The sequence below is a fragment of the Phoxinus phoxinus genome, assembly GCF_949152265.1.
Source record: "Phoxinus phoxinus genome assembly, chromosome: 19".
Taxonomy (NCBI): Eukaryota; Metazoa; Chordata; class Actinopteri; order Cypriniformes; family Leuciscidae; genus Phoxinus; species Phoxinus phoxinus.
The window spans coordinates 4,890,699-4,905,424 of record NC_136894.1 but is presented as its reverse complement, the minus strand read 5'-3'; the positions used below and the strand labels follow the sequence as shown (position 1 = coordinate 4,905,424).

The window sequence follows — 14,726 nt, the reverse complement described above, 5'->3', positions numbered from 1 at the left end:
TTTCATAGTATTTTTTAATATCAATAAACAAATTTGAGTCCAAGTCTGCTAACGTGATGCTTTGGAGTTCCAGAGGAATCTAATTTAGAATGTTATGTGCTTTTGCTGTGTTCACATGGCAACAAAGATGCCAAAATATTGAATCCTTTTTATTTCACCTTCAACTTCCTCCTCATTTCCACTAAACCAGGAAGACCCAAATGAGAAAGCGTCAACACAGCACATGCGGTCTTCTCACTAAATATAGTCTGTTATACATATGAAAAACGTGAACGCATTTCTCACCGCGAACATTGTAACATGAATGAGTCATTTGCTGTTATAATAAGAATGATTTACAGACTGAATCAGAATGATTTCCATTCAGGGCGAATGAATTGGAGTTGACGATGTAGTCATCATCTAGAATTTATGCACTGTCGTTTCAGTTGTTGGGCATTTTTCTCGTTGCCTAGACCCTAAGATATTAGACTGCAATTGCATTTTAATTTAAGATTAGGCTTAATATTTAACCATACACGGTGTGTTGAAATATCTATCAAATTTATGGTAAAAGCGACAGCTGTGTTTGGTAGAAACTCACTGTAAAAAATATGGTGACAATGTTAGATATCACGAGATGGCATATTAATGCCTGTATACTTTACAATTTATATGCCATATGTTTTATTAATTGACAATGTTAATATACCAATGCATCACTAAAACCTGCTTTTCACTTTAAAACGTACTGAAAATAATCACCGGAGGCGACCTTTGCTATTCAGAGGCGTATTTCAAAGAAACAGTTAAGGCTCCCATACACTAAAAAGTTGACAAACATTGTATGCAATGCGACTCAGTTTACTTTATCTCTGTTAGGTCTATATTTAACAACGTTATCTCATATACATTTAATCTTACCATCATAACACAGACAGTCAAATCCAACTTATTTCTAACATAAGGCTGGGTGCTGTCATTTGTAACTTGAATGTGTGAGGCTTCCGTTATCATCCACTTCCAGTTATTTTAGCTGTACAAAAACAGTCCGTTATGCTGCTTGACATTGCCAACTAGTATTTGTTATGATATATAATGTATTATCGCAATCATGAACAAACTGGATTGTAGCGCAAATAGTTTACTATTTACTTCTCTTTGTTATTTGCCTATAGCGGCTAATGCATCAGAAGTCTTGAAAACTCACAGAAAATAGCTTACTTCTGCATTGGCTAAAAACACACACGATGAACCAGAGTTTATTTGAAGTAGCCTGTCCATAAAACATGGCCAATACTCATATAGGGACAATCCACAAGGTCACACTCGCAGAGACAAAACATCATCATGGCAACACGCATGAATAAAGGATCACAAAAATAATAAGGAAAAATATTCCGAAAAAATATTCATATAATCATATGTAATCTGTCAGGCAGGGACTTCTGGGAATGTCATTTTACTTTTTTTTTTTCTTTTTGTCGTAATATATATAGGAAACCATAGTTTTTTTCTTTCAAAAACAATAAATCTGACAGTGTTTTACAGTAAAATTACATTCACTTCCCAGCCGAAAAAAGTCGCTAAATAATAGACAAATACTTGCTTGACTCTTTCATTGTCAATACAAGATCTTAACCAAAATTGTATACACATTTTTCTAGTGTAGATACGTCTGATTAATTAAACCAAACCTTGATGCATCTTGTATTTATAACGTTTCAGTACGTTGATGGCCCTCCGTTTCCTTCTCCTTCAATTCTTCTGCCGTACCATCGAGCGCTGCGCGTTTAAGGATATGAGTCACTGATATACGTTCCAGGCTTTGCTTACAAACACAGGCCTGACTGATTTGGCTGAAATGCCTGGGGGTTTCTGGGCCCAGAGCCTACTGGGAGGAGAGCGAGAGAGCGCTGTGAGGAGGGAAAGCACCTGGAAGCCGTCCACCCTGCGCAGGGTCACTGAGTTTTGTCTGGAAGCTCTCCCTACTGTAGCTGTTAACAGCAGAATCCTGCATACTGAGTATTCCTGGGCTCCTGCAGCCTGTATAAGGCCTTCGATAGACCCTTTTCACATTTCCGGGTTTCTCAGAAGCGGAAGTCGTCATAGTTGTGTCAAATTCTATAGCGGTAAATGAGAGACTATATCACATTATATTTATGTGTTCCCATTTGCTCAAATAACAAAAGAAAAACTCCACAATAGTGTTTTCACTACTTTAAAAAAATAGAGAGGGATTGATGACGGCAGTCAGAAGAGAGAAAGATGTCCATTTTACCGTCACTCTCACAGTCGCTGTATTAGAAACACCCTCACTGCAGCGTAATTTGATGCAGTATAGTGTTAAAAATCAACATAATTAAAATATAAACAACTTTGCAGGATTTACGATGCTGATGACTGTTAAAACGCGTGATCACAGTCTGTGAAAAGAGTCCATTGGTCAGTAGCGGCGGTTCTGAGGTAGAGATAAAATATAGACTGGACAAATGAGTGTGTGGACATTGCCAGCTGTTATTTCAGTCTTATTCCATTCAAGTTGATTATACAATTAAGAAATAGAAAAATGTACGTATATATATATAAAAAGAAAGGGTATCACTATTTCGATGGTCCACTGTAGACATTCTTCTGACTATTAGTAACTTTGCAACTACATGTCAACTATTAGAGTTATTAGTTATTATAGTGTTGGTATACTGTCTGCTTAATATCTGTTAACACTTTACAACAGACATTCTACTGACTATAAGTAACTTTTGCAACTTTTGTCAATTTACTTACCCGAACCCTAACCTAACAGTCTACTAATACTATGTCAACTTAATCTACTAGTACTCTGCAACTACATGTCAACTAACTCACAAAGTTACTTAGTAGAATGTATAAAATTGACTATCTAAATATAATATATTGTATAATTTTAAAATCCCGATTTCATGTTTATGGTATTATATTGTTTTTGGACCATTTCATCTAAAATAATTTTCATTGATTATAGAGACAAGAGCGTCTACCGCTTTAGTGTGGTCATGTAAATAAGAAGATCATTATTTGTGTGTGTGTGCAGGTTGTGACGTTATGGTATCGAGCTCCCGAGGTGCTGCTTCAGTCCAGCTATGCTACTCCTGTGGATCTGTGGAGTGTCGGCTGCATCTTTGCTGAGATGTTCAGACGCCGGTAAGTTTGCACAGCGTCGTTATCTATCTCGCTCACGAATAATCCTGACTAGCTGACTGTAAAATGAAGAAAGATGTATTCAGGCGGGTGATGCTCAGTTAAATGTGTCAAGCATGGATGACCTGATTGCTTGCATGTGTCTGGCACACAGGGAGTTACAAGAGTTATGATTTCCCTTGAGTCTATAAATGTTGCACAGGGTGTGTCTTGACTAATAATATACTTAACATTAAAATATTTGAAATGCTTATTTTAAAGTGCAAAATAGTCCTTTAATTTCTTTTTGGTCCACTTTATTAGTGATCGGGCCCACTTTCCGTTCACACTGAAGAATATTTATATATATATATTTATATAAAGGTGGTTTTAGGGCCATAATGCAAACTTTAAAATGGAAATCTGACATAAAATAATACAATTGAAAACCACTGAGCATGGACATTATATTAAAATAATATATCACATTTTTGCTACATGTCACATTATGGGTCACATGTAGTTTGAAGACTCTGAAAACAATTTTTAATTATATTTATATACACTATTTTAATTGTATAATTAAAAATGTGTAACATTTATTTGAGATAAATTAATTTTACCCCCTTTATTAATCTCCACCCCCCCCCCTTACTGAAGATATAAATTAGATATTTCCCCTTTAATAATTTCTTGAAACTTGATATTGTATTTTATTATTTAATGTTTTATGGTATTATATTGCATTTTATCAAAATCTGAAAAAGAAAATGAAAATCAGAAATGATAAAAACATTTTGAAAATAAATAAAAAGGATTTTGTTGGGCCACACTGCTTCTGACCACATTTTTGCAGGAGGCTGAGGTTATTAAAAAAAAAGTCACTGTGGTTGCAACAGGCACTGTAGACCTGGAGTGATCCGTTCATCTGTGTGCGGTTTAACGAATCTTTCCAACTGCTCAACTCAACACTGACACATTTATTAAAGCTGCTCAATCCAGTGACAGCAGGATTTAACGGTTCAACGGTTCTTTCTTTGCGGCTTCTAATGTACTACATCAGCTTGTAGCGCATTATCATTATTTATGGATCTATTTTCTTAAGGCTCTAAAAAGAGAGAAATATTAAGTTTAAGTTTTGCAAATGATTTGTCATTTCTTATTTGAATGAGTTTACTGTAGATGAGATACGAATATCTAGGTGAGGTTCGTGAAGCAATTTCTCTCATTAAATTGGTCACCAATTCAAACGTGAGAAATCCCATCTTAAGTGCCAGAAAGGCACGAATTTCAAAAAGGATATTCTGCATGAAACACAACTTTTGTTATTATTATTTTGATTTAGCTTCGTTCATATTTTAGTTTAATTTTTGGTAATTTCGTTATACACTTTTGACATTTTATTCGTTTTTTTATTTTTAATATTGATATTTAGGATAAATTTCTTTTGTTTTCAGCTTGCAATCACATCATTCTCTATAGGGCACAGCTGATTGGTTCCTGCTGCATCAGCAGGCTAATGAGCTCGCTCAACCCTCAAATACTTGGTCAGCATTTGCTGTAGCGGTTTCAGCACACTTTCAGAAACCCTCCACCTTCCCCAGCTCCACCTGTATAGATCTGCTACGGGTAATTCATGTACACTATATTGTACAGCAGCAGCATGTCTTACATGCTCACAGCAGAGTGTTGTGTATATGTATTGGCAGTAGCAAGTCCCATACTTGGATTCATTCCGGCCAAGATCAAACATATCAACATTTTTATATCCATTACCATATCAAACACTCAGAGAGTTGTCATGACAGAAATAATTTGAGAGCTTTAACTTAAACTAAACAAACAATAAAAATGTTCCCTTGGAAAAAAACTTAAATATTTAAGTTTTTGCAATTAAAGGGGTCATGAACTGGATTATTTAATTATGTTTCCTGGAGTGCCCTTATAAGATTAGCATGATTTTTACATCAAAAATGGTCATAAAAGGCATTTTTCATGATTTGAACGCTCTCTTTGAAGGCGCGTTTTTACTATACAGCTATCGAGATTAATGAATCGTGAAAAGTATTGATTATAGCATTATATTTAGATCTATTCCCAACACATGAGAGGTTGCAGTGATGAGCATTGAGCAGATGACAGACAGTCTGTTGATCGCGTGAATAAAGATCTCTGCACTCTCACGAATGCTTTCACCAAATAACAATGCTAACACGATGTAAATACAGTAAGAGCTTCGTTGTGCAGTGTAACAGCGTCATTGATTTCATAACGAGTTTTGGCAAGTGTCCAGATAAACTCCCGCTGTGTGATTGACAGCTTGGGCGATCGGAAGGGAGCGTTCTTTGATCGCTTTCTGTATATAATTGAATCAGTTTAAATACGATTATTTTCATCCTACTAAGATAAACGATGTGAAGTTGATCGTTTAGTCACTGATGCATAAACAGTGTTGAACGATTTTGAGAGAAAGATAATCTATTTGAACTTGAATAATTAAACATCAGAAATCACTGATCAGGCATTAGAATAAACATGGTTATTTACATGTTTGTGGCGTAGATCCATATCATAAAGGTTTGTTTGCAAAGCCTGTGTCGAAATTGCGACTACCAAATAATCCACAGTGAAACGCCCCGAATACAAACAAATAATGCACTGCTGAGACATTCACATTGTTGAAAAAATAAAAAAAAACTTTCCTAGCATTAGGATAGTTTGGAAGGTAATGGTATGGTCCTGTGTCGATCGTTCTCGATTACTCGTTCTCATGTCACTATATTCACTAACGTGGCAGTGGGCGGAGCCAAAGACGCAGTGATGTACACGTAGATATTCTTCTGCAAAGGCGCTCTTTCGCTGCCCTGTGACGTCATAAGTCACCACTTTGGAGATCCTGTCGTTTTCTGGCCTTGGCTTCAATAAAAGCTGTTTTTTGGAATAACAAGGAAGTTTTAGTTTTGAAACCTACAGGATATTTTTTATAGTATAACGTCCTCTTAACTGTCAAAAGATCAAGGAAATGTTTAATTCTCAGTTTATGACCCCTTCAATATTTGTTTTATTTTATTGCAGCTTTTTTTTTTTATTAACATAAGTTTTTATTAGTTTTAGTCTTGGTTAACAATAATAATGCATTGTTGACCCATTTCATTCCAGCTTGTCGATGATGTTGAATTACCCGCCCCTCCCCGTGCTGCTGGGGGCAATTGCGTGGGCTGATGTTTTCCTCTCCCGACGCGCCATAACAAGTGCATAATCGGATGAACAGAGATTTGTGATGGAAAGCGCAGACACACAAGCAGGGACACACTTTCACACACATCCTGTGTTTCACATTCTAACAGGCCCACCTGTCCGTCCCTTCCGGTATCCATTGATGGTGTTTGCTTTGCAGGAACGGTAGATAAACATTAGCTGACTCAGTGCTTAATACAATAATCCCATAGTTCAGATAGGAAAGTTATGTTAGTTTTAGGCACATAACTATCTGTTTAAATAGTGGCGGTGCATTTGTTAATTACTAAAGAAACCTTAAAACGTCAGTTATATCCATTCACGTGTTTGGTTTCCACTCTTTAAAGCCATGTGCCATAAAAAGGCCACTGTGCTGGGCTCCTGGCATGCCTCCATTAGTGCCTGGATGTGGGAGGGTGAGGGGGGCTTTCATTGCTGCTACCAGCACACCTTTTCTCCTCCTGCAGGTGATTAAGAATGCTTTTTAAAAGGCCACCTGTTGCAGATTAAAGGGCACCTGGGACCAGGTTTCTCCTCTGATGTCTGAGAAGTGCACCGCTCTGTACACGCCAACCCCAGTAATGGATGTTTTCGATTCACCTGAGAGTTATAAAGATGTGGTGCGCCTCGGCCAGCAACATATTGTATGGCTTTGTTTAAGATGGAAGTTTAAAGGTACACTCCACTTTTTTTGGAAATAAGCTCATTTTCCAACTCCCCCAGAGTTAAACAGTTGAGTTTTACCGTTTTCGAATCCATTCAGCCGATCTCCGGGTCTGGCGGTAGCACTTTTAGCATTGCTTTGCATAGATCATTGAATCTGATTAGACCGTTAAGCATCTCTCTAAAAAAAATGGCCAAATAGTTTCGATATTTTTCCTATTTAAAACTTGACTGTTCTGTAGTTACATCATGTACTAAGACCGACAGAAAATGAAAAGTTGCGATTTTCTAGGCCAATATGACTAGGAACTATACTCTCATTCCTGCGTAATAATCTATCAACTGTTGCCGTACTGCAAGGATATTACGCAGCACCTGAAAATAGTCCTTCCAACGTGACCGGCACTAAGTTTGTAATATCGTTGCGCTGCTGGTACGGCAGCAGTTCCTGGATTATTACGCAGGAATGAGAGTATAGTTCCTAGTCATATTGGCCTAGAAGATCGCAACTTTTCATTTTCTGTCGGTCTTAGTACACGATGTAACTACAGAAGAGTCAAGTTTTAAATAGGAAAAATATCGAAACTCTTTGGCCATTTTTTTGAGAGAGATGCTAACGATCTAATCAGATTCAATGATCTATGCTAAGCTATGCTAAAAGTGCTACCGCGAGATCGGCTGAATGGATTCGGAAACGGTAAAACTCAACAGTTTAACTCTGGGGGAGTTGGAAAATGAGCCTATTTCCAAAAAAAGTGGAGTATTCCTGTTGAGGGGACAGGTTTTTCCCGGAGAGGATCGTGTAACGTGGGCCTTAGAGTTTGCTCTGCTTCGGTTGTTGTGTTGAGGGTTTTATAAAATATCTTTACTTGTCTGACGCTCACAATGTGTTCAGTTTAGTGTCAGACATACTTCATGCAAGTCTGTATCTCTTGGATGATGTAGTGATCAGTTCGTGTGTTTCTGAATGACAGAAAATGCTTTTGACATTCTGCTTTTCCAAGGGTTGAACATTGCGTGAAGAGTCAACGTGCGACGGCTTTCAGATCCTTGTTTTTGCTCTCACAACCTAAAGCTGCTCTCACAACAAGAGATAGAAACGGTGTCGTTTATTGTTATTTATTCACAAATTAATTAAATATATTAATTTATTCTAGCACACACCTCCCTAAATGTTTAGTAGTTTTAAGAAGGATGTGGAATTGCACTACGGTAAAAGCACAGACAATTTCCATTTCAAGCTTTCACCATAAATTAAACGTTTACTTAACTCAATATGCTTCCGCAGTTTGGACGGCAAGTTTTTGAAGACTGTGATATGGTTCGGTTTAGGCAAACATTTAAAACTAAACAAATCTTTCATCTTTTCAGAAAACTGAAACATACTTTCTAAGTAAATATCTAAGTACGTACGCGCACTGTGCAGAGGAACCGTCTTCCATTTGTGCCATCAACTGATCAGTGTTCAAAAAATGCTGGGAAATCTTTGAACTTCACATGACCTTACAAGAGAAGGGATCTCTAAAAACGAAAAAAAAAAAAAAAAATCATCCTCTGACTTGCATACTAACAACTTTCGACTTCGAGGACCTTGATTGAAATGTAGTGGAGTGAAAAGTGCCATACTGTCTAAGTGCCAAGTTAAAGTCATAAGTTTCCAGAAAAAATAATACTCAACTACAATTACTCAAAAAGTAAGTTTACTTTAGTACAGGCCTCAAGTAAATACTTCGTTACTGTCCACCTCTGACCATATGAAACCAACATGAACACAATGAGAACTTTTCTAAGAAATTGGCACGTGCGTTTTAAATAGATAAATATTCTGAATGTGACCTGTAATGCTGCCTGAATCATAATCATACACTTCGTTCCTTGGCCAGAGGAGAACTGACCCCCCGACTGAGCTTGTTTTTTCTCCATTCTGTCACCTGATGGAGATCTGGTTCCTTGCCTCTGTCACCTCTGACTTGCTTAGTTAGGGACACTTAATATTCAATATTATAGATCTGCCTGCATTGACCCCATTATATAAGAACTGAACTGAGCTGGACGATGACATAACTGTTTTCTTCTAGATCTTCTGTATACAGCCAAAACAAACTTTGCATTATTTTCCTGTTATCACTGTAAAGCTGCTTTGAAACAATCTGTATTGTAAAAAACCGCTATATAAATAAAGGTGACTTAAACTGATTTAGCCTTTCCTGCATGGTGGACGCTCCTCTTCATAATTGATTCGCACGCACCTTTTCTGGCAGACCAGTTTCCACAGATGCAGATACACTGATGCATTCCAGAGGTGGCGCGGGTGGAATGTGGATCGAGACACTGGCACTTGGAGCGTGACTCGACTGCGTGTACTGGCCTGGCGCGAGCGCCCTGTGCTGTGCCCACTCACTCAGGAAGCCTCTGCCCCGGCATAATGTCTGCCTTGTGCAAAAAGCCACTAATTCATTCAAACTACCAAGTAGCCCAAGGGAAGGCAGAATGTGCTCTAGACTAGAGAAATTCAGCCATACTTACTTGTTTTGGCATGACACTGCTTTAGGTGAGATCTGCCCCACTTGACTGAAGATAGAACAGCTTTTGTCTGATTTAACTGCTCGGGACTGACTTTGCCTTTAAGGGTTTCAGCAGTTGGTGTGGTATGTGAACGACACAATAAAGGCAATTTTCTTTTTTAACAAGCATGTTCAAAGTGAAAAGTTACGTGGTCATCCGACACGTCCGCCTCACCTGCGAAGAACGTTCATCATCTTAACCGTATAGTAGCTCGCTAATGACGTTGTTTAAAAAAATCATTATACATTTAAAGCAATAGCAGAGTCCACACCACGGGTATATCGATAACCGCACTGAGGAACAATATCGTTGGGATCACTTTCAGAATTTTTTTTTCCAGCTGATTAACGAATCCATCCTATCTGAAAGTCCCCATGAAATCAAAATTTAAGTTTTTTTTGGCTTTTATGAATATGTTAGCTAAGAATTATGTTGTCTATCAGCTAATCTGCTCCAAAACAATGACAAAATTCGCATTTAGAAAAAAAAAGCATTTACAATGTACAGTCTCTCACTTCCACCAATATGGATCAATGATTTTTTATGACCACTCTGTACTTTAGCTTCTCGTCAGTTTTTCTGTTATTGTCTGCGGGTATGGACGCTAATTTAGCTTGTTGTGAACTGACCTGTCATCACATTATTTCTGAATTATGTCTTTTTCTCACTAATCTTTAAAGTATTGAAAGCTTTTGAACCTCATTCAAAAATGGAGGCGTAAGGAAACGTGCTCGGTTCTGGGCCTTTGTCTGATTACAGTTGCGATCAAGTTGACGCTCTGAGTGGCTGTGAAGAAAGAGCCTTTGAGAGTTTGGTGTGTGTCTTGCTATAGGGTGACATCTGGTGGTGGCAGGGGGAATTGCAAGTGCAGTTTTTGCAGCTTTTTTCAAAGACTTGACTGTGAAAATGATTTATTAGTGAGCTAAATTTAGTTAATAATTCACATATGTCTCTGTTTCTGTACTTCGGTTTTGTTCTTTCACACGCTTCATCTTTGCTCTCTCACATAGAGGTTTGTGGAGAGCGAAAGCAGACGGCAGGGATAAATGGCTTTTCTCTCTCTCTTTTACTCGGTGTGGTGTGTTTTGGAGACTGATCCCTGTGCTTGTGGTTTCTGGAATTTGTGAGCATGCCAAGGGAAGCATGCCCGCCCCCGGGTGTCCTAGCTGGCCTGAAGCCACAGGCACCAGTAGCAGTCCGGGCGGGTGGACTTCAGCATGTGCTAAAAAAGCCCTCAGATCTTCTCAGCCTCGGGCTGGCCAGGAAACAACACATATACAGTCGACCAATGTCTGTTATGTTGCTTTAGGACATTATGTATGAAGTGCAGCTTAAAAGGATTTTCTTTCTCTTTGCCGTCTTTGCCTCTGGCAGACAGGCAGGAGACATTCATGATTATTGCAGAATTAGGAGTGAACATCTAAACACACAACCTTTGTTTGTTTCATGACTGTCACTGGCCTGCAGCCTTGCATTTGGTGTTTTAATTGGTGCTTTTATTTATTTTGTATTTTATTCTTCTTCTTTTTTTTTGGTTTTACGTATTTAAGTCAAGATCATTTATTTAATTTTTATTTATTTATTTTAGTTTACTCATTTTGGTTTTATATATTCAAAATTATTTATTTTAGATATATTCTATATCTATTTCTTTTAGTCAGTGTTATTTTAGTACCATCGAGATGCTGTTATAATTTTTTATATATATATATTTAATTAGTTTTTACTTTTCGTTATTAGATTTCATTTTAATCTAATTAGTGTCATTCATTTTGTTGTGTGTTTTGGTTTAAGTTTTATTTTTTTATGTATTTCTATATAGTTTTTATTTTTTTATTTCAGTTTTAGTTATTTTAGTACATCAAGTTAAATAAAAATGAGATGTTTTCTTGGCAACTTTAGCTGAAATAAAATAAGTTTTTTATATTTTATTTGAGTTGGTATTTTATTTCAGTTAACAAAAACAACGCTGCTTTTTGCTTATTTAGTTTTATTTAGTAATTATTTATTTTAATGTATCTATTTTAGTCTATTTATTAAATTTTATTCATTATGAGTAAAAACTAAAGTGTCATTTATGTCTAGTTATTGCTATAAAATCAATCAATCATGCAATTAATTACAGTTTTTTCTCTTTCTCCAGCCCTCTTTTCCGTGGAAACTCTGATGTTGACCAGTTAGGCAAGATTTTTGAGTAAGTGCTATTTAATGAAAACAATATCATGCTGGAGTAACTTGGTCTTGTGTTTAAGAGTCACTGATTGTTTTGATGGTGATATTTCAGTGTGGTGGGGGTCCCTTCTCCAGAGGACTGGCCACAGGAGGTGGGTTTACCCCAGAGTGCCTTTTCCCCTCGCCCTCCTCAGCCCATAGAGGACCTGGTGCCTGACATGGATGAGCCGGGCAAATCACTTTTACTTGTAAGTAGTAGATCATATCAATGCTGAGGTTATCTTAAATGTCTTGATAATAAGTGTTGAATGTCACTCTATGGACAGATGCCGTTTCCAGTTTGATGCATTTTTATCACATGATGTTTTATTGTTAATAAATCTTATGTGCTATCTTAAGCTAAATGAATACATTTGAATAATTTCAGTAAATTTTATATTTTTGGGAATGCTATTATGCCTTTAAGAAAATATTGACTGTTATTATATTATATTATATTATATTATATTATATTATATTATATTATATTATATTATATTATATTATGTAGGGCTGTTAAACGATTAATCACATCCAAAATATATATTTATTATAATGTGTAGAATTATTTTGTATATATAAATACACAGACATGCTTGTATATATTTAAGAAATATTTGCATGTATATACTGTATATAGATTTATATATTATTTATAAATAACACATTGTTCTTAAATATATACATGCACGTGTGTGTATTTATATATACAAAATAATTATACACAGTACACGCATATTTATTATGTAAACACAAACTTTTATTTTGGATGCGATTAATCGTTTCACAGCCCTAATATTATGTTGCAAAACTACAGGGTAGCTTCTTATTACATATTTTTTAATAATCTTCAGTCACTTGCTATAGGGTGTAATAATAACAAAAAAATATAAAAAAGCAGACTTTAAAGTGCCCCTATTATGTGTTTTCGGTTGTTACCTTTACCACAACTGTATGTTGTGTGTAATATGTATGTGAATGCAATGGTGGTTTGGGTTGTTTTGTTTTATTATTATTGTATTATTATTATTATCGGACTTGTGCTTGAATTGATACGGTAAAATACTCTTCTATGTATCAAGCGCTGAGGAAGCTTCAGGAGATGAAATCCAGATATAGAAATGGACGTTACGTTTCTGATGCACACTGTAAGCGGTCGACCAATCACAACAGACTGGGCCATCTGACCAATCAGAGCAGAGTAGTCTCTCGGAAAGGACGGGTTTAGAGACTGAATCTTCGAACGAACCGTTTCAGAAACCGTGAGAACAGAGCTGATGCCGCGATGTATTTTATGAGAAAATTAAAGTGTTTTTTGACCTTGGAGGCATGTAAACTTCTTGTAGGACACCTATGAAACTAAATTAGGACATTTAAAATTGCATAAAAGGGGCACTTCATACTTTCATGAAATTAATTCTTCAATGAAAAGTATGAAGTCATTGACAACTTTTTACTTATTGTTTTCTCTACTCATTTCCTCCCTACACAGCGTTTCCTGTCATTTAACCCCTCCAGAAGGATATCAGCGTACGATGCACTGTCTCACCCATACTTCCAGAGTCTCGACAGCACCAGCAAGAGTCTGTACGCCCAGCCCTTCCCCAGCAAAAAGCCCTCCCTGGAGGAGAGAGCTTAAGAGACCTGGTTTCCCATCCAGTCCCCCCTCCTCCCATGAACTAGTCTTCCATAGCATAATGTCACATGCTGCTTTTAGAAACATAACCGCAACTATTGGTCGATCATTTTTGTCTTTGCCCTCACTACTGCCAGCTATTACAGACCAACAAAATGCTGCCTGGATTTACGTTTTTACAATATCGGAAGCTGCTCTCATCTCCCACCCGGCTTCCTCAAGGGAAGTCCGTCTGCTCAGAGGAAAATGTGCTTCTTGAATCTGAAGCCGCATCAACACTGCCATGAATCGTCCGTTTGTTCGCATGAACGCAATGCACAGTACATGTACAGGTCTTGACTGCATCTCACTGCCGTGAACCAGCAAGGTCTCACACGGGGCCGTGTCAGTCTCACTCGGATCGAGCAAATGTAGAACCGCAACTACTGCAAATTCGGGCCCGTTGAACGGAACCTCCTATTTTACACGATCGCTAATTCACAATTGTTTTGAGCACACTTGTATTGAAGTCCTCTCGGGTCACAGGCCAGGAGGATTTTTTTTTGTATGGTTTTCTGCCATGTTGTTCCTCTGCAGTTCAAGCAGGAGAGTGTGGACACGTCTCCTCGTGTGACTTATTTCGAGGACTTCCATAAACACGGACACGGAGAATCATTTAGTGCTCTATTTAATAAGGCATTTTGTCGCAAGCATCCTGGCGTTCTCGTCATTCGAGGCGTCCGGGACAGAGCTTTTGAAGCACTATTTGACCACATTTTTTTGACATTATAATGTAATTCTACTTTTTTTCTTCAGTATAAATCCCACATCCTGTTGACTTATTTTATTATGTCAGTGTTGATTGTTGACTCTTTTTTTTTTTTTTTTGGCATGTTATGTCTTAATTTTAGTGAACTTGAAGGTGTAGGTTGTTGTAGAGGACTCGATGGTGTAAACCAAACAGTCTGCACCCTGTCGTCAGGGATTTAGCGCCGAGACTTAGTCGAAGGATGGGTTGCATGTTGAATTTAGAGTTGGTTTAGAGCCGAGATGGGTAACAGAAAAACACGTTAGCGCGTAGTTATGAAAGTCTAGATAAAGTAGCTATAGAGTTGGTGAGTGTTATGTTCGAGGTCAGGTTGCGAGATTTGTTCAAGGCTTGGAGAGTGATGTATTATCCCGTAATTGGTCGATTAAGTCCAGGTCCGTTTTATTTTATTTTATTTTTTATACACGCTATGCTACATCCTTCCATTTCCCATTTCACTTAATTGTCTGGATAGATCATCACAAAACT

At 37.3% G+C, this 14,726-nt stretch overlaps 1 protein-coding gene across 1 annotated transcript in view; it reads left to right on the top strand.

The window, feature by feature from the left end:
- cdk6 (cyclin dependent kinase 6) overlaps positions 1-13,590 on the top strand; it is a gene marked incomplete at its 5' end in the record, with an annotated part of 55,241 nt that extends 41,651 nt beyond the window's left edge. Inside the window, 4 exons of the mRNA XM_079591270.1 lie at positions 3,053-3,162; positions 11,747-11,797; positions 11,888-12,023; positions 13,307-13,590. Of these exons, the coding sequence (XP_079447396.1) occupies positions 3,053-3,162; positions 11,747-11,797; positions 11,888-12,023; positions 13,307-13,453 (444 nt within the window). The 3' untranslated portion in view covers positions 13,454-13,590. The remainder of the gene's footprint in view (positions 1-3,052; positions 3,163-11,746; positions 11,798-11,887; positions 12,024-13,306) is intronic.
- Between the last annotated feature and the right edge of the window lie 1,136 nt (positions 13,591-14,726).